This window comes from Lissotriton vulgaris, chromosome 2_1, assembly GCF_964263255.1.
Source record: "Lissotriton vulgaris chromosome 2_1, aLisVul1.2, whole genome shotgun sequence".
Taxonomy (NCBI): Eukaryota; Metazoa; Chordata; class Amphibia; order Caudata; family Salamandridae; genus Lissotriton; species Lissotriton vulgaris.
Window position 1 is genome coordinate 1,960,050,134 of NC_141687.1, and position 22,293 is coordinate 1,960,072,426.

General features: G+C 35.4%; 1 protein-coding gene across 1 annotated transcript; it reads left to right on the plus strand.

The window, feature by feature from the left end:
- Positions 1-972: 972 nt before the first annotated feature.
- LOC147733554 (uncharacterized) lies at positions 973-21,427 on the plus strand. The gene is made up of 6 exons (XM_086958146.1): positions 973-1,873; positions 3,468-3,538; positions 8,682-8,752; positions 17,062-17,499; positions 19,546-19,761; positions 20,198-21,427. The coding sequence occupies exons 4-6, from the start codon at positions 17,062-17,064 to the stop codon at positions 20,456-20,458; spliced, it is 915 nt and encodes a 304-aa protein (XP_086814272.1). The 5' UTR covers positions 973-1,873; positions 3,468-3,538; positions 8,682-8,752; the 3' UTR covers positions 20,459-21,427.
- The last annotated feature ends 866 nt before the right edge of the window (positions 21,428-22,293 follow it).

A 22,293-nucleotide genomic window follows, 5' to 3' on the forward strand; every position in this document is an offset into this window, starting at 1 on the left:
TTACTGAGAGCATAAAGAACAGTTAGGATAAGGTGAGACACGACGACTTTCAGGGCTAACTAATACATCGGCAAACTGCATTTAGGAGGAAAATGTTTGCGCAGGTAAGTTTAGCCCTTTCTGTGAAAATAATTTGTCCCCTTTTTTAGTTCATATGCTCAAATCGTAGGGCTGAGAGTTAGATGAGCACAAGCATGTGTTTGTCGCAACACTAGATTTAGTCAGAGCATGAAGGCCCGTTACATTTACTGAGAGCATAAAGAACAGTTAGGATAAGGTGAGACACGACGACTTTGAGTGCAAAGTTATACATCGGCAAACTGCATTTAGGAGGAAAATGTTTGCGCATGTAAGTTTCTCCCTTTCTGTGAAAGTCATTTGTCCCAGATTTTATACTGAGAGCATAAAGAAGTTAGGATAAGGTGAGACCGACGAGTTTCAATGCAAAGTTATACATCGGAAAACTGCATTTAGGAGAAAAATGTAGGTAGATTTACGATTTAAATGTTTGCGCATGTCTACTTTATTCATGGCCTTTGAAAATTCGAACACATGCTTACTTTGTAAGGCCTTGCTGTTTAATGCAATTCGTCATTATGTACATTTTGGGTGCCTTGTTTGTGCGATGCCAGATTTTATTTCATATGCTCAAATCGTAGGGCTGAGAGTTAGATGGGTACAAGCATGTGTTTGTCGCAACACTAAATTTAGTCATTGCATCAAGGCCCGTTACATTTACTGAGAGCATAAAGAACAGTTAGGATAAGGTGAGACACGACGACTTTCAGTGCAAAGTTATACATTGGCAAACTGCATAAAGGAGGAAAATGTTTGCGCATGTAAGTTTAGCCCTTTCTGTGAAAGTAATTTGTCCCCTTTTTTTATTTAATATGCTCAAATCGTAGGGCTGAGAGTTAGATGAGCACAAGCATGTGTTTGTCGCAACACTAGATTTAGTCAGAGCATGAAGGCCCGTTACATTTACTCAGAGCATAAAGAACAGTTAGGATAAGGTGAGACACGACGACTTTCAGTACAAAGTTATACATCGGCAAACTGCATTTAGGAGGAAAATGTTTGCGCATGTAAGTTCAGGCCTTTCTGTGAAAGTAATCTGTTCTTTTGAGCAGCGGTATTACGAGCACATTTTACAGTTTTTATACGCGCAAACAAATCAGTAATAATACGTATTACTTTAGATTTAAATTGTCTTGCATATACATATTCCCAATTTCCCCATGTTTTTGTTTAATGCCTTTGAGTTCTTTTTCATACATCGCCAATAGGTACATTTACGATATAAATGTTTGCAAACTGTGCATTTAGGATGAAAATGTTTGCGCATGTAAGTATGCCTTTCTGTAAAACTAATTTGCAGTAAGAATACGTATCACTTTACAATTCAATTGTGTTGTATATACATTTTGCCAATTTCACCATGTTTTTTGTTAATCCATTTCAGTGATTTAGGTCAGACTAATCTTTCACACACACATATATATATATGTTCAGTTACAACTTTAGTTCACAAACTGCTTTGCACGATGCGAGAAATTAAATAAAACACTGACAACATTCCTTCTTTTTTTTTCACAACGTGCATGCGCGGATTTCTATATTTTTAAAGGCACATACAAACCAGTAACGTGACGCAAATAATTGCCATACTATTACATTAGAACGCATTAATTGCTAGTACGCAAAGCTTTGGCTAAGATTCAATTTGCACAGTTTGAATGAGAAAATCACTGCTTTTTTGGCCTGCACTCATAATATTTTGCTAATGCTATTTTTGTTTTGTAGGGTAAAAAAGTACACGTTTGTTGCAACTGACCCATCGACTACACAATTTGAAATTAGTTATATAAACACGGTATGTTAATACTTTATTTATTTTACTTAATACATTTCGTTTTTTAATAATTGCTGTTTGTACTAAGCATTCTTTGCTGTATACTTATACACAAAATTTCGCTCCTAAAGCACATCTTATGCTTTTGTACAAGAGCGCCACTGGTAAAGTTGGAATCAACAGAGAAGTAAAACTTATAACAAACACTTTTTGGAAAGGTCCCTGTAGGGAATGCTTTGACTCATTTACCACACGCAATATACATAGATCTCTTTATTTCCTGCCTTCCCTTTCAATTTCTTTCTTGCCTTTCCTTATGTCTCTCTTCTGCATTTACTCTGCATCTCCTTCACAATTTTACATTCAATGTCCTTTCTTTCACTCTCGCATTATTCTTCTCTCCTTTTCTCCGACTTTCTCTTTCTTTTGCTCTCCTTCTCTCTCCTGCATTCTCACTCTTCTGCCCTCACCCTATATATTCATCCCCACCTTCTTTACAGGTCCCGGCAGCAAATGCTTACATACTAAGCTAGCACATGCAACATACATACATTTCACTCTCTTGACTTACAATTCAATTTTGCATTTTTGACTTTATCTCTTTTGCATTTACTCTGCATCTCCTTTCCCATTTTGCCATCAGTCTTTCTCTTTAATTTACTCCTGCTCTATTCTTCCCTCACTATTACACCTACTTTATTTCTTCTTCTCTTTTCCCTCTTTTTTTCATGCCCTCTCTTATACCTTCTCTCTCCTGTTTTAATCTTCTTCCCGTCTATCATGCACACTTTCTTTTACTCCATCTCTATTCAGCTCTCACTTTTACCCATCCTTTTCTTCTCTCTCGTGCTCTCTATTTTTTGCGTCCTCCCCCTTCTGCTTGCTATCTCCCGACTTATCTATTATGCTTATCTCTTTTACCTTCTCTTTTCCTATTCCTTCTATCTTTATTTCTCTCACTCTCTTGATATCTTAACCTTTTGCCCCTCTCTTCTTCCAGACACTTTCCACCACTCCTTCTTACTCTCCTCCTTATATCTCGCTCTTTTGTATTCCTTCTTTATTTCTCTCAATTTTGCACACTCTACCTATCTTACTTTCACACTCTTGTGGTTTTCTTCTTTATATACCCTTTTTGACATTCTTTTGTCAAAAAAAGTTCCTCACGTTCTCTCTTGCACTCTCTCTTCCTTTTTTCAATTACCAGCTGCTCTCTCCTTCCTTCTTGCTCCCTCTCTATTATGCTTCACTCTTTATCTATCATACTTCAATTTCCTGCACTCTTACTTCTTTATTTTTGTCTTTATTTTTGTCGTCTTTTCACTTCTTTGCATTCTCTCCATATCAAGCTTCTTTTTAACTTGCACGGTTCATCATCCTTCTTTTTTATTTTCACTCCTTTTCTTTTTGCCTATCTTCCCCTCTTTCTATCCATCTCTCTCTTCTTCCTGACCTCTATCTCTTTCCACCTTGTTATTTTATAGTCTTTACTACTATACTAGTTACTCTATAATACATACTGCTTCTAATTCTCTATTTACAACTTCTAATATACTTCACACAAATGTCCTCACTCTTCTCAAACTTTTGCTAACGGTATATTTTGCTTTTACAGGACAAAAAATTTGCCATTTGGTGCAACTGCCCCATCGAGGACACATCTTTCAAATTCGTTCATTCAACACGGTACGTTAATACTTAAAACTTATTTTACTTTAGACATTTTTGGGTAGTACTTCCTGTCTGTACTGGGCATTCTTTGCTAGATAGTTATACACAAAAGTTTGCCTCATAAACAACATTTAATTTACTTTGGAGATGAAAGCAGCACTGGTGAGGTCGTAATCAGGAGAGAGGTCAAAGGTAAAGGAAAACTTATAACTAAGACTTTGTTCTTTCTGTCTGTACTGGGCATTCTTTGCTGGATATACACAAAAGTTTGCCTCATAAACAACATTTGATTTAGTTTGGAGATGAGCAAATGATTAGATACTGAGACAGCACATGCAACATATATACATCTTTCTCTTGCCTTCCCTTTCAATTTTGCATTCTTGCCTTTCCTCTCTCTTGCATTTACTCTGCATCTCATTCATGATTTTGCCAGCAGTCTTTCTATTTTATTTACTCCTGCTCTATTCTTTCCTCACTTTCTCCTACTTTCCTTCTTTTTTTTCCTCTCCCTCTTTTGCATCCTTTCTCTTCTACACTCTCTCCTGTAATCCCCTCTTCTCTTTCTTTCTATCATGCACTTTCTTTTACTCACTCTATTCTGCTCTCACTTTTACTCCTCCTTACCTTCTCTCTGATGCTCTTTCTAGCTTGCGTCTCAGCTTGCTCTCTCTACTTATGCTTGCTCTCTCCCTACTTATCTATTATGCTTATCTCTCCTTCCCTCTCTTTTCCTATTCCTTCTATCTTTATCTCTCTCCCTCTTGCTATCTTATCTTTTGACCCTCTTCTTCTTGCATACCCTTTCCATCTCTCTCCTTTCTTTCTCTACTTCCTAAATGTAGCTGTCTCTTGAATTTATTCTTTATCTCTCTATTTCCTGCGTCCTTTCTCCTTTCTGCTTCCTCTCTCCCTTTTCTATCATGCTTATCTCTCCTGCCATCTCTTTTCCTATTCCTATCTTTATCTCTCTTTGCATGCTCTTACCTTTTGCCCCTCTCTTCTTCTTGCAAACTCTTTCCATCTCTCTCCTTTCTTTCTCTCCTCCTTATGTTGCTATCTTGTATTCCTTCTTTATTTCTCTTTATTTTGCCCACTACATCTTACATTCACAATCTTGTGCTTTTTTCATCTATACACACCTTCTTTCTTCCATCACAATCTGTTCCCTCCTGCTCTCTTTATTGCTCTCCTATATATATCTCTCTTTTCTGCTCTCTCCTTCTCCCTACTACCCCCTATTTCAACTGCTCTCTCTTTCCTTCTTGCTCCCACTCTATTATGCTTCTCTTTTTATCTCCCTCCTTTCTGCTCTTTTCTCTTTGTCATCAATCTCCCTCTTGCACCCTCTTCCAACTGCTCCATACTTACTTATTTCTTGCTCATGCCCTCCTTCCCACCCTCTCTTTACCTCATGCATTTTCTCTCTCCTTTGCTCTCCCTTTTGCCCTCTCTTTTACTTTCACTTTCTATCTCCTTCCCTATGTTGTTCTCCATTTCCATCTTGCACTCCTTCTCCTTTTTGTCCTCTGACTCCATTCTGCACTCTCTTATCTCTCCTTTTTGCTCTTTTTTCTCTCTCCTGCACCCTATTCCATCTCCTCTCTCTCCTTCCTTCTTCCTCCCTCTCTATCATGATTATTTTTGTATCTCCCTTCTGCTATTTTCCCTTTGCCATCACTCTCCCTCTTGCCCCCTCTTCCAACTGCTCCCTTCTTAATTCTTTCTTGCTCATGCACACCCTGCTTTCTCTCTTCCTTGCTCTTCCTTTTGCACTCTGTGACTTTCACTTTCTATCTCCTTCCCTATCTTGTTCTGGCTTTCCATCTTGCACCCCTTCTATTTTTTGCCCTATGCCTCCATTCTGCAGTCTTTTCCCCTTTCTACGTTCTCTCTCAAGATTTCCATTATCTTGCGTCCTCTTTACTTCCTTATCGATCATACTTCTATCTCCTGCACCCTCTTCCTCTTTCTCTATCTTCTTTTTACCTCGTCTCTGCGTACTCCGTTCTTTTTTTTGCACTCTCTCTTCTTTTTTAAAATTACTTCTTTATTCTTTCTTCTCTATATCTCTCCTTTCTGCTCTCTTCCTTCTTCTTCCTGCCCCCTATTCCATCTGCTCTCTCCTTTCTTCTTGCTCCTTTTCTATCTATCATGCTTCTCTGTCCTGCACTCTCCTTCTTTTCTAATACTCTCCGTGTTCCTCTTCCTCCCTATCTTTCATTCTTCTCTCTATCTCTTTTATGCTTTCTTTTCTCTCTACCATACCTCTCTCCTGCACCCTCTTCCATCTGCTCTCTCTCCCTCCCTCCTTGCTCATGCCCTACTTCTTACTCTTCCTTTACTTTCTGCCTTTCTTCTTACTCCTGCGTATTATCTCCTTCCTGCCTTCACTCTCCATCTCTGTCCTTAAAAGATACCATCTCTTACCTGCAAGAAATCCCTTCTACCATGGAGACAGAGACAGACAGCAAGCCAAGGATACAGACCGTAAATTGTTACCCCCACTGTGCCGTCGCCAAATACCTGCAGAGAACAACAAAAAAAAATACGTCATTAAACATTTCAGCTGGGGCATTCAAAAGAGACAGTCATTTATATTACAAAAGACACCATCGCTTACCTGCAATTTTTTCCGCCACAGACAAAGAAACCTGATACGTCATCAAAGGCAGGTCCCGGCAATGCCGGGCTACAATCGGGGGCGTCCTGGCGTCGTTTTGTCGGCAAAAGCCAAAGAATCTTGAACGCCCCTGAGTCTGCTTTAAATTGACGGACAGGCCCCTCGTCCAATGGCTAGGCTCAATTTATGGAGCCAGACAATGAATGACGAGGGCCGACCCAAACACACACTACAGTTCTCATTAGCTTTTGGCCTGCGCAAAAAAGCTGCTCCCTTTGCGCCCTGCGTCCTTTCTCCTTTCTGCTTGCTCTCTCTATCCTTTTCTATCATGCTTATCTCTCCTGCCCTCTCTTCCTATTCCTTCGATCTTTATCTCTCTCCCTGTTGCTCTTACCTTTTGGCCCTCTCTTCTTCTTGCATACCCTTTCCATCTCTCTCCTTTCTTTCTCTGCTCCTTATGTCGCTATCTTGTATTCCTTCTTTATTTCTCTTTATTTTGGCCACTCCATCTTATATTCACACTCTTGTGCTTTTCTTCATCTACCCTCTCACCTTCTTTCTTCCATCCCTCTCTTTACATCATGCTTTTTCTCTCTCTCCCTTGCTCTCCCTTTTGCCCTCTCTCTTACTTTAACTTTCTATCTCCTTCCCCATATTGTGCTACATTTCCATCTTGCACTCCTTCTCTTTCTTGCCCTCTGACTCCATTCTGCACTCTCTTCTCTTTTCTCTCTCCTTTTTGCTCTCTTTCTTCTTACTCTTGACTCTTATTCCATCTGCTCTCTCTCCTTCCTTCTTACTCCCTCTCTATCATCATTCTTTTTTTATCTCCCTTCTGCTATTTTCCCTTTGCCATCACTCTCCCTCTTGCCCCCTCTTCCAACTGCTCCCTTCTTAATTCTTTCTTGCTCATGGACACCCTCCCTTTAACTCCTGCTTTCTCTCTTTCTTGCTCTTCCTTTTGCACTCTGTGACTTTCACTCTCTATATCCTTCCCTATGTTGTTCTGCCTTTCCATTCCTCCTTCTTGCTCATGCCCTACATCCTACCCTCCCTTTTTCTCTCTCTCTTGTCCTCTCTCCTTCCTGTCTTCACTCTCTATCTACGTCTCCATCTTGTCTTCACTTTCTATCTTGCACTTTTTTTACTTGCTATCTTCTCACTCCATTCTGCACTTACTTCTCTTCTTGCTTTCTAGCTCTCTTGATCTCTTATGTGTCTCCTCTGTTCATCAACACTTTCTAGCTACTTTGTGTGCTTTACACACTTTTCCACTTCACTTTACTAAGTTAGTGTGAGCATCCCTATAAGGCTATATAGAGGATGTTAACTATAGTGTTTATTTAGGAACACTATGCAACAACTATAGAACACCCTGGACAAACGCAATGACTTATATTTACAACTAATTGTGTGAAACTTTTATATGTTTGTCTGTTATTTCTTTTACAGGTGCACAAACACTCCGCAATTAGGAGTATTTTTGGAATGAGCAATTGCTCTTCCCCCTTTTTTTATGCACTAAATCATTTTTTTGATATTTTGACTTTCACGCCCCCAGGTCAGGGTGGGCGATTAGAGAGTCCATACCGCCGGGGTATAATTCTGTCATTATAAATGCCTAAGGAAATGTAAACAACTGTAAAACATGAAACATGTTGACTGACTAATTAGTATTTTAAATTAACAAATCCATTACCTTGGGCATTAAATTCAGACACATAACTCTTTCATTTGTGTACTAAGCATCAAGAATTATAGATTTTTACTTACACATTAGGCAGTTTTAATTATAAAACTCACAACATGCCTTTTTCACAAAACCTGCTCCGCAGTCTTCTGGCGTCGTAGCACACCAAAGAGGCATTCGGCCTCTTTGGTGGGGCCCAATGATGAAGCATGACACTGACTAGGTCGGTGTGTGAGGGCTTTCTTTTCCACCTAAAGTGAGTGTGCAATTCCCCAGTTGCATCACTCAGTATCTGTGGCAAATTCAGATGTATTTAACGTCTCTTCTATTGTTTATTTAGATTTAACAAGGGATTAAGTGTTCCTTAATCTCACTACCTCTCCTATTCCTTTGTACTTGCTTAAAATTACAAACAATGCATCTAATACACTATTTACAACTTCTCATAAAAATAACTTCATGTAATTTACATTTCGATTTTTTTGTAGCTTACATTCTACACCTCTATATCCTCTCTTCCTTATCAGACTTCTCTCTTTTCCTTATCTTTCTCTTCATCTTTCCACTACTCTCAATATTGCCTAACCACCCCTCTTTATTAACATCTCTTCGTCCTGCCCTACATCTCTCTCTATCTTGCTCACTTTATCCTCCTTACTACTATACATTACTAGTTAGTCTATACTACATACACTTCTAAAACTCGATTTACGACTACTAATATGCTTCACTCAGTCCACACACATACTACACATACAACTTCTACACATAGTCTGGAGTATCAAGCCACTTTTATTATATTAATATGTCAACTCAATATTAATGCTTGTTTCATTCTTCCTTAGATTGCCAATTGATTGAATAACATCAGACGTTCTGAATTGTTTGACACAACATCAGTGAAAACATCATCACGGTAAAAGTATCTATTTTGCTTCTGTATTGACTTGTAAGTATAGAAATAGCAAGGGAAAAAGCAAGACACATATCAACACACACCCATATATATATATATATATATATATATATATATATATATATATATATATATATATATATATATATATATATATATATATATATATATATATATATATATATATATATATATTTTGTATATACTTAGAATTCGAAAAGATCATATAGAAGATTTCCATAGGTAACATTAATCTTAAGAAAAAAAAATAGTAAACAAAAAAGTAAAAGTAATTGCTTTTTCTTTTGCTACCAGCTCCAACTATAAAACAAGTCCAAAACAACAATAGAGTGGATTTAGAGAAAAAAAACTAGACAAAATCAGATATATAATTAGTTATTAAAAAAATATATATATATTTATATACTTAACATTGAAAATTATTTCTTTTATAAAGACAATTGCTAATTGTTTGGAAATATATACAATTAGAAGTATGTTTTTTAAATAAGCTATCAACCTGTAACTTGGAATATATTTAACAGTAAAATAACTATATATATATACATATAAATATATCCAAATATATATATATATATATATATGCTAATAGTATAACTTATAGCTAGTACATCACTAAAATTGTAAACAAAATACATCTAAATCTGCTACCTAAAATACAAAGCAAAAAAATAGTGTTCAATTAATTGCCTTGCATTATAGTTAAGTACAAAATAAAATATAAATTAGCAATAGATATATATATATATATATATATATATATATATATATATATATATAGATTAAATAAGAGAACGAAAATAGACTCGCGGATAACAAAAAAATCTAGCAATACTGTAGCGATATCAAATTATTTCATAAATTAGATTAGCTAACATGCAAATAATAGCAGCAGATTATCATCAAGGTCATGACAAATTTACATGCAATTCGAGAGGTTATCAATGCTTGCCAAATAGTACTTTTGCAATTATACACAACTATTACAAAGATGCACATACATGGACTAAAGAAGACTTGCATTACATTATGAAATTAGGTGATGCTTTATATATAGATATGCATTTACTTAATAGCGAACAACTTAGGCATCCAGATGAGTTACCTAATTTTATTGAACACAATACTACTATCTATTCTCTTAAACTTAAAGAACCTTATTATGGAGACATATTACAACAATGTGACCCTTCGTTTCCAAATCTCAACAAAATATTAAAACCTGCACTTGATTCCAACTCCGGTGTTATACTTTGCATGGAAATTTATGTTATTTCCATTTTTAAGAAAAATGATTCATACTTTGTATTTGACTCACATAGTCGTGATAAGACTGGAATGCCTCATCCAAATGGAACATGTATTACTATACAGTTCACATTTGAAAAACTTCTAGAGTACATCACTAATCTGGCACACTATCTTAAGAAACCAAACCTGAATTGTGTGCCGTATGAATTAACTCCAATACAAATAAGTACGATTACAAAAGAATCACTTCAAAAAGCAATGGTGCGTCATGAAAAAAATAAGAATGCAGTAGCACCGAAAATTTTTTATGTGTATTCTACTAAAGGTAGTGAAAATTTTTTCACACAAGCATTTGAAATGCGTATAGAAAATGCCAAAAAAATCCTTCAGAGATGTCAATCTAAAAAAAATACTTTTTGGAATAAGGAACAGCCATTAGCATTTTTAGATAATACTCCTAGTACTAGTACGTATTCCTGTGCAATTCTCACTACAACAGGGCCTAATAATCAATCTAAAAAGAACAGCAAGCAGATCAGCACAACACAATATACTAATACACCAGAAGAGACTACTCCTACTGACACATATGCAAGTATACTTAAGAAAACACTTAAGAGCAACACAGAAAGACAACATATTAATAGCACACACATAAATCTACAACAAACAATACCAGCAAGTAAGTTAAATACCAACACATATTCTACTAATGTAATTAATAACACACACATAAATGTACAACAAACAATAAACACAAGTAATGTACATACAAACACATATTCAAGTGATTACTATAATACATATAAACTTATTACTGGAAGTAATGACAGTTTACTTCATGATAATATACACAATAGCACATTGCAGAACAAGGAAAGTAGCACAAATAATACCAATATAGATTCACATATTTTAACACAAACACCACAAGAAATTCCCTTTTTACATAACACACATCCACAGGACAAAAATACACATAGTGATAAAACTAGTCACTATACACATTGTCTTCAAAATAGTATATTTGCTATTCTAAAGAACTACTGTAAACCAGCATATATTTGGGATAGTGTAGACTTGCACTGTATTATGAATCTTGGAGATGCTTTGTACACTGAAATGCACTCTGTCGGTGAACAAGATTGTATGCAACCTCTAAAGTTACCAAATTACATAGTTAGCAATGACATAATCTATTCTACAAAGCTCAAAAAATGCTTTAGCGAAGAACTAACAAAATCAGCACAAACTTTACATAGTAAATTTATATCTGCACTAACTTCTACAATTAATTCACAAACTGGTATATTGATCTCTATAGGTAGATATATAATTTCAGTCTTCAAAACTCTACATACATACTCTCTATTTGATTCACATAGCCAAAATGAAAATGCAATACAACATCCTAATGGAACATGTATTGCTATCAACCTTGACTCTATTAATCTTATTATAGAATACATCCTAAAATTAGGCAATAGAGAACAAATTACTAATTCTGAGAGTATTACTTTAGATTTAACTACAGTGAACATAACAACAATTAGCAAAAAAGGTTTACACCAAACACAACGGAATCATAGACAAGGAAATGTAAAGTCGAGAAAAAGCATATATGTTCATACGACACATATATCTATAAATGCATTAGGGGAAATTCCTTCGAATAACTTACAAGTAGAAAATACAATACTAAACACACAAAACAGCAATAGTCAGGACAATAGACTGCATGTAACAGAAGACAGTTATTTAGCTTCACACATAGCTCTTAACAATACTGAGATAATAAACACATTAACAGCTAATGTTGAATCACTAATTCAACCAACAAATATAGAAATTCTAGAAGTAAACAGTACTAGAAAAAGAAAACAGACACAAAACAAAGAGAATGAACTTAATCATAGACATATAGCAGGTCAAACAACAAATGAGATAATTAGGATATTTCAGGAAGAAATAAGATATGGACCCGAGTACACATGCACTATTTGCAATCAACTCTGGCATAAGCAAAGTCTTCAAAATACACACAGTATTAGTAAGAGAGCTAAATTCATAGAATGTAATATTAGCAAATACAGAACAAATGAGATATGCAGAACATGTTACACATATATATCAAAAGACAAAATACCTCCATGTTCAGTATATAATGGGATGACATTTCCTGATATCCCACCAGTCTTACAGTTGCATAACTTAGAAGAAAGATTAGTATCGCCAAGAATACCTTTTTTACAAATTAGAACATTACCACGTGGATTCCAAAAATCTCTATCAGGTGCAGTAGTAAATGTCCCTGCAGACGTTATGACAACAGTAACTGTTTTACCAAGGCAAATTAATGATAACATGACAATTCCAATAAAATTAAAAAGGAAATTAAGTTATAAATCTTATACCCATTATGAAAATGTTAGACCAAACAAAGTTAAACGTGCAGCTTTATATTTAGCCACTACAAGCACTTTGTTTCAAGAATATGGAATCACTATTAATGAAGATTGGGATTATACAACACAAGATATACATTCTTGTGATGAGACTTCAGATACAAGTAATACGTCAGATTCCTCAGACAACATTCCAGCAGGAAATTTAGATACTATGTTAGATAATGAAACTATTACTACAGAAACAAATAATATTTTAAGTTTAGCACCTGCAGAATATAACACACCAAGAGGCCTGTATGAAGACAAAGATTCTGAATATTTGGCATTCCCAACTATATTTGGCGGGAAACGAAGGCCGACTAATGAAGAAAGGCATGTCCCAATACATTACAGCACAATCTGTCAATCAGAAGTAAGAAGTAATGATCTAAGAGTAGCAAAGTGTGTTACTAATCTTTTCTTTAAATTAAAAACATTACACATTAAACAATTACAGAGCAAAATATTTATATCTCTTAGGAAATACTTTAATAATGGAAACATTATAACTGCCAAAGACATAAAGAATAAATTAGATACAATTTTGCAGTATAATGAAGGATACAAAATACTTAAAACTATCCGTAGTTCACCACCATATTGGGAGCAATGCAAAAAAGACCTCTTTGCTATGATTAGACAATTAGGATTACCAACATTTTTTTTAACGTTATCTGCTGCAGAAACGAAATGGTATCACTTAATTAACATATTATTACGTACAGAAAAGAGACCAGAATGCACAAAAGAAGAATTTAACAATATGTCATGGGAAACAAAATGCAAATTAATACAGCAGAATCCCATTACATGTGCAAGACATTTTGACTTTCAAGTTCGGAAATTATTTAATTCTGTTTTATTGCATGAAAGTAATCCAATTGGCAAAATTATTGATTACTTTTATAGAGTGGAATTCCAACAACGGGGATCACCACATATACATGCTATAATATGGATAGAAAATGCTCCACTATATGAAACTTCTGATAGAGATGAAGTCACTACTTTCATAAATAAGTATGTTACATGTGCAAAAACAGAAGAACCAGATATAGAGTCTTTACTACCTCTACAAAGACACGGCCATACCAAGAACTGCCGTATCAAACATAAAAGAACATGCAAATATCATTATCCCAGATATCCAATGCCTGAAACTTTTATACTAGAACCAATAGAGCTAGACAAAACAAATAACGAGCTCTTACAGCAAATTGAACTAATACATCTAACTATAAATAGCCAAGAATTTACAAATTATACTTTTGAACAGTTTTTGCATTCAATGAACATAGATCTAAAACAATATACTTTATGTATACAATCTATTATACAAAAAAATACTATTTTCTTGAAAAGAACACCAGCTGAATGCTTTATAAATAACTACAATCCAACTATTTTGAAAGCATGGCAAGCAAACATAGATATACAATACATCTTAGATGCATATGCATGTGCTGTGTATATTGTTTCATACATTAGTAAATCACAGCGAGGAATGAGCAAACTAATTGCCCAAGCTGCTAAAGAAGTACATGCTAATCCAAGTATTAAGGAACAACTTAAGCATATAGGGAACAAATTCTTAAACTGTACAGAAATAAGTGCACAAGAAGCAGCATATCTAATACTACAAATTCCTTTACGGAAAAGTTCAAGATCTTTTGTATTTATCAATACAAGTCCTAATGAAAAGCGTACATACTTATTAAAAGACATCGAAACTATCAATTCTTTACCAGATGAGTCTTGTAAAATACAATATGATAATATTATAGTCAGGTATAGTAAACGCCCTGTAAAATTAGAAACATGTACATTAGCTGACTATGCATCTATGTATAATGAAAAGAAAAAATGTAAAGGAAAAGAAGAAACAGGCCATGACAATTTCCTTATTGAAAATAACTTTCATAGCTCAGATGACGAAGAACTTGAGATAAATTTAGTAGACGAAACAAACTGCATAAAAAGAAAAAAAGCAAGAGTAATTCGCTATTGCAGATTTAACATCAAAAATGACTCAGAAAATTACTATAGAGAATTGCTCATGCTTTTTTACCCATGGCGAAATGAACATAATATAATTAATAACAAGGGAACTTATTATGAACGCTATCTAGAACTTAAAAATGCAGTTGATTCAAACCATAATAAATATAATAAACATAATAAACAACTAACAACTAATAGCAATGAAACTAGTATATTAGATACATTGCTACCACCAATAGATACAGAAGAAGATAACACCATATGCCATGAAGTGCAAAATAATGAAAACCCATTGTATGACCTATCATTTGATTTAGGGATTAGAAGTACAAGTAGAGAAGAATCAATAAGCAATAACATAATGCCAAAAGAACAATATGATAGTATAATGCAAAATCTAACAGAAGAACAACTTAACTTTATATATCATCATTTGCATTGGGTTAAAACTAAAGAAACACCATGCTACACATTTTGTACAGGTGGTGCAGGAGTAGGCAAAAGTTTCCTTATAACAGCACTTTACCAAACATTAGTACGTTATTACAATACAAAAGCAGGAGAAAACCCAGATAACATATATGTATTGCTTACAGCTCCAACTGGCAAAGCAGCACATAACATTCAAGGACAAACACTACATAGTACTTTTAAAATACCTATTTCACAAACACTAACTCATAGACAGCTAACTCATGAGAATAGAAGCACACTACAAGGTCAGCTAATGCATCTTAAATTGCTAATAATTGATGAAATATCAATGGTAGGGGCTAATGTATTCAACTTTATACATAATAGATTGCAAGAGATAAAAATGTCTGATCTCCCTTTTGGCGGTATATCTATTTTAGCAATTGGAGACTTTTACCAATTGAAGCCAGTTTTTGACCCATACATATTTGACAACCCAAAACATTCATATAGGCCAGTAAGTACTAATTTATGGCAGACACATTTCAAGTTATTTGAGTTGACTAAAATAATGAGACAACAAAATGACTTGCCATTTGCTCAACTACTAAACAGATTAAGAGAAGGGAAACAAACAAATGAGGATATTATACAGATAAAAACACGAGAAATAGAGCCACCTGAAAACATTAGCAAAACGATCCCTTACATTATGGGAACTAACAATGAAGTCAATAGCGTAAATAATGCAGTTTTATTAGAACATATAACCCATTACCCAGTTTACACAGCTACAGCAATAGATACAGTTGCAGCAGACTTAAGTGAAGCAGTAAAAAAAAAATACTAAAACAGTTGCCCACAGATTCTACTAAAACAATGAGCCTGCCATCAATATTACATATTGCATTGCAATTAAGATATGATTTAACTAACAATATAAATGTCAATGATGGTTTAACAAATGGTGCAACAGGTATAGTAGAATTTGTGGAAACTATCAATAACAGCCCAAATGTAATTTGGATTAATTTTGATAAAGAAACAGTAGGCAAATTAACAAGACAAGAAAACAAACACATATATCACAGTAATATTTTGCCTCATTGGACACCCATTCATGCTATTACACGGCATTTCCAATATACACAGAAATTTATAACTATTATACGCAAACAATTCCCATTGAGACAATCCTCTGCAAGAACTATACATAGAACACAAGGAGAAACAATTGAGCCCATTTACATTCACTTTAACAACAGTAAAGTACATCATCTACATTATGTAGCTTTAAGCAGAGCTAAATCTTTAGACAACATATACATTAGAAACTTTCAGCAAGACAAAATAGCTGTACATCCAAAAGTGCATGAAGAAATGACACGTTTAAGAACACACATGCTATTACAAATATCAGTACCACAATTACATAGCTATAGACAACAGTGTAATATAATTGTCCATAACATACGGTCCTTGCAAAGAAATTACACTGCTATGAAATTAGACAAAAATATCATGAACAGTGATATTATATGCCTTACTGAAATCAACACAACTAGAAAAGCAGATAAGAATACGTTCTTAATAGAACAATATCACCTAGTATTATTTGATAAATTTCACAACCAGCACACTAAGCATGGTATTGCCATTTACTACAAAAAAAACATGCTTTTATCGCCAATATATCAAACACAACACGAAATTGACTTTTTAATTTTCACTCTGCATCTTAATGATTCTGAATACTTATTTATTATACTGTACAAACCACCACATGTACTTTTGCAGACATTATTACAAGCTTTAAGTAGCATAATTTACTTGTATCCAAATTCAAAATATGTCATCATGGGAGACTTCAATATAGATTTAACACAAATGTCACCAAACAGAACTTTGCTATTAGAATATATGCTGCAGCAATTTCAATGCCAGCAAAAAATACAACAATACACAACAGACTACAATTCTACACTAGATCACATCTATACTAATGACAACATCATGCACTACGGTACATTAGAATCATATTACAGTGATCACAAAGCATTATGGGTGGCAGTTTAAAATGCAACCACTTCATTAACATGCTATTTTATTACAGGTAATAGCAAAAGGGGAAAAATGTATGCTCAGAATGTGTACTAACATTTTCTCTCATTTCAGATGATTTCCATAGAAGACCTCAAAAAAATGAAACATGAAGACAACAAACCTTACCAAAAAACAATCCGAGCCAACGTAATAAAATGTTCGACAAAAACAAACTATACAAATGCTAAACAAGAGCACAAAGTAATGTATCATCTAGCTCTAGCTGATGAAAGTAGTTGCATTAAAGCAACGTGCTACAATGAGCCATTTTACCAGCAAACTAAAGAAGGGAATGGAATTATGATTCGCAATTTCTTAGCCAAAAACAATGTGATTATCATCACGAAACAAACGAAACTATCACGCATGATGCCCTTATCTATACCTCAAGAAATAATACAGGAGGCACAATATATCCTACAACCCCCTGCTCCACCAATATCACCGATAAAAACAGTAAAAGCAGCTTCACTACGCTCATTAATGAGCATTTCTGGGACTATTGCTGAGGTAAGCTTATAAAAAAAAAATTCACCCTTTTACACACACACTATATACCAAAAAGTATTGCACACAATACTTACACCTTTGACAAACTCTCACTCTTTGACAAACTCTCGCTCTTTGACAGACTCTCTCTCTCTTTGACAGACTCTCTCTCTCTTTGACAGACACTCTCTCTTTGACAAACTCTCTCTCTTTGACAGACTCTCTCTTTCACTCCCTCTCTCTCTCTTTAACAGACTCTCTCTCTCTTTAACAGACTCTCTCTCTCTTTGACAGACTCTCTCTCTCTCTTTGACTCTCTCTTTGACTCTCTCTTTGACTCTCTCTTTGACTCCCTCTCTCTCTCTTTGACAGAGTCTCTCTCTCTTTGACAGACTCTCTCTCTCTTTGAGCAGACTCTCTCTCATTGACTCTCTTTGACTCCCTCTCTTTGACAGACTCTCGCTTTGACAGACTTTCTCTCTTTGACAGACTATCTCTCTCTTTGACACCATCTCTTTCTTTAACAGACTCTCTCTTTCTTTGACAGACTCTCTCTTTCTTTGACAGACTCTCTTTGACTATCTCTCTTTGACTCACTCTCTCTTTGACAGACTCTCTCTCTTTGACAGACTCTCTCTCTTTGACAGACTCTCTCTCTCTTTGACAGACTCTCTCTCTTTGACAGACTCTCTCTCTTTGACAGACCCTCTCTCTTTGACAGACTCTCTCTCTTTGACAGACTCTCTCTCTTTGACAGACTCCTCTCTCTCTTTGACAGACTCTCTCTCTCTTTGACAGACTCTCTCTCTTTGACAGACTCCTCTCTCTCTTTGACAGACTCTCTCTCTCTTTGACAGACTCTCTCTCTTTGACAGACTCCTCTCTCTCTTTGACAGACTCGCTCTCTCTTTGACAGACTCGCTCTCTCTTTGACAGACTCTCTCTCTTTGACAGACTCCTCTCTCTCTTTAACAGACTCGCTCTCTCTTTGACAGACTCTCTCTCTCTTTGACAGACTCTCTCTCTCTTTGACAGACTCTCTGTCTTTGACAGACTCTCTCTGTCTTTGACAGACTCTCTCTGTCTTTGACAGACTCTCTCTGTCTTTGACAGACTCTCTCTGTCTTTGACAGACTCTCTCTGTCTTTGACAGACTCTCTCTCTTTGACAGACTCTCTCTATCTTTGACTGACTCTCTCTCATTGACTATCTCTCTTTGACTCTCTCTTTGACAGACTTTCTTCAACAGACTGTCTCTCTTTGACAGACTGTCTCTCTTTCACAGACTGTCTCTCTGACAAACTCTCTCTTCTCTCATTGACTATCTCTCTTTGACTCTCTCTTTGACAGACTTTGTTCAACAGACTGTCTCTCTTTGACAGACTGTCTCTCTTTGACAGACTGTCTCTCTTTCACAGACTGTCTCTCTGACAAACTCTCTCTTTCTTTGACAGACTCTCTCTCTTTGTCAAAGAGAGAGAGAGTCTGTCAAAGAGCGAGAGTCTGTCAAAGAGCGAGAGACTGTCAAAGAGCGAGAGTCTGTCAAAGAGCGAGAGTCTGTCAAAGAGCGAGAGTCTGTCAAAGAGCGAGAGTCTGTCAAAGAGCAAGAGTCTGTCAAAGAGAGAGAGTCTGTCAAAAAGAGAGTCTGTCAAAGAGAGAGAGAGTCTGTCAAAGAGACAGTCTGTCAAAGAGAGAGACAGTCTGTCAAAGAGAGAGAGAGTCTGTCAAAGAGAGAGAGAGTCTGTCAGACTGTCTCTCTTTGACAGATTGTCTCTCTTTGACAGACTCTCTCTCTTTGACAGACTCTCTCTCTCTTTGACAGACTATCCCTCTTTGACAGACTCTCCCTCTTTGACAGACTCTCTCTCTCTCTTTGACAGACTCTCTCTCTCTCTTTGACAGACTCTCTATTTGACAGACTCTCTCTTTCACAGACTCTCTTTCTCTTTGACAGACTCTCTATCTCTTTGACAGACTCTCTATCTCTTTGACAGACTCTCTCTCTCTTTGATAGACTATCTCTTTGACAGACTCTCTTTAATTTCTATTACCAATTTTATCTTACAGGAAGAAGAAATAAAAACAATTGTTATTGCCGGACAAGATACAAAACTTAAATCAATAACTGTGAAAGACACAACGGACTCAGTAAAAATAACTCTTTGGAGAGATGCCACAGACTTTCCCATTGAAATTGGATCCTACATTAAGATGACGCACTTGACAGTGCATGAATTTAACAACAATAAAATGTTAAACACAACAAGGAATACACAATTTCAAGTAAGTACAAATTATGAAAATATTAATAACTTGCTCTACTACTCAATCTATACTATCTACTTCTTAAAACACCATCAAACTCTATATTCACTAATTAAAATTCACTCAAACTATCGCTTCTAATACTCTCTATCTAAATGCATTAAGCTACACTATGTATTATACTAATCACTACTATAAAGCTAACTTATACTCTCCACTTTATTAAAACGTATTTTTACTAAAGTATCTATAACATTACAAAACAGTCTATAATCCTCTATTATACCTTTTCACTATACGTACTCACAATCTATCCTTTCTTAAACTATCTTCACTACTTATTAACATTATTTAAGACTGCATATATCAAGAAATTTGTCCGTAGGTCAACACAAGAAAAGAAATAAAATAACTTCATAAATATGAAATTAACTAAATTCTTTTTCCTTCACAGAAAATAGAACCGCCAGAAGAAGAAATAAATATGACTATATATAGCCTCGAAAATGCGAATCAGGAACACAGTACACTAAATGTACATATTGATAATGCAGAAAATTTACAATCAGTCGAAATAGATAACAATATTCTACTGGACTACTTCCAAATACCACCGGACATTGACGACATTCAAGAAGCACTAATGCCAATCTTGCCCAAAAATGTCAATGTAATATTACAAAATGGATACATACGGAAAATACATGAGTTGTGAACAACAACACAATACTTGACTGTAAATCAATGTACAAAATGGGAGATATTCAAATTATGTTTCAGTAAAAAGGCTAAAAATACAGTATTTTAATTAAAGTTTCATTTGCTTGCAAACAATAACACTAAATATATATTTACTTAAATAAAAATTTTTAAAGGTTTTTATCTTGTATTCTCTTTGACTGACTGTCTCTCTTTGACAGACTCTCTCTCTTTGACAGACTCTCTCTCTTTGACAGACTCTCTCTTTGACAGACTCTCTCTCTCTTTGACAGACTCTCCCTCTTTGACAGACTCTCCCCCTTTGACAGACTCTCCCCCTTTGACAGACTCTCCCTCTTTGACAGACTCTCCCTCTTTGACAGACTCTCCCTCTTTGACAGACTCTCCCTCTTTGACAGACTCTCCCTCTTTGACAGACTCTCCCTCTTTGACAGACTCTCCCTCTTTAACAGACTCTCTCTTTGACAGACTCTCTCTCTCTTTGACAGACTCTCTCTCTCTTTGACAGACTCTCTCTCTCTTTGACAGACTCTCTCTTTGACAGACTCTCTCTTTGACAGACTCTCTTTGACAGACTCTCTCTTTGACAGACTCTCTCTCTCTTTGACAGACTCTCTCTCTTTGACAGACTCTCTCTCTCAGACTCTCTCTCTCTTTAACAGACTCTCTCTCTCTTTGACAGACTCTCTCTTTGACAGACTCTCTCTTTGACAGACTCTCTCTCTCTTTGACAGACTCTCTCTCTCTTTGACAGACTCTCTCTTTGACAGACTCTCTCTCTTTGACAGACTCTCTCTGTTTGATAGACTATCTCTTTGACAGACTCTCTTTAATTAAAAATGAGAGATATTCAAATTATGTTTCAGTTAAAAGGCTAAAAATACAGTATTTTAAATAAAGTTTAATTTGCTTGCAAACAATAATACTAAATATATATTTACTTAAATAAAACTTTTTAAAGCTTTTTATCTTGTATTTGCATTATTATTACAGAGTACATAAGATATGTTAATGGACAATTTTACTTGAAAAAGACTACAACAAATGTAATTATTCTATAGCAAATTGAGCTACATGCAAAAATGTTAATGTGTAAATTTTTTTTTACAGAAGCTACACCACATGTGCACTCTTTCGATGTTATGTAGCAAATTCATCTGGCTTATACATTGTGAAAAAATGGTAACATAAAAACATATCCAACGTTCATTAAAAATGCTACTCCCATGATAATGCTCATACGCCCACATTTTCATCCATCCACCCATCATTCATCCCACCACCTTTTCATACATCATTCATACATGCAACATTTTCTCCATCCAAACATCCATCTAACATTACAGTCTCCCAAATATACATCCATCCACACACCCTTTCATCATCCATCATTCATCCACTTACCTTTTCACACATCCATCCATGCAACTTTTCAATTAGCCTTTCATCCTCCTATCCATACATCATTCATCCATCCACGCTATCATCTATACATCCATACGCCCACCCTTTCTCCATCCACACATCATTCACCACAGCACCTTTTCACACATACATCCAGCCATCTTTTCTTACATCCATACTTCATCCGTCCACCCTTTTATCCTTTCATGCATCCTTTCATCCACACTTTTATTCATCCATCCACACTTGCATCGTTCTATCCATACATCCATCCTTTTCACATCCACCCTTCAATTCATACACCCACCTACATTTGCACACATCCATCATTCATGCAACATTTTTATTAATACATCCATCTACCATTTATTATACTAACAATACATCCATCCACACTTTCAGTTTCCCATACATACATCCATCTTT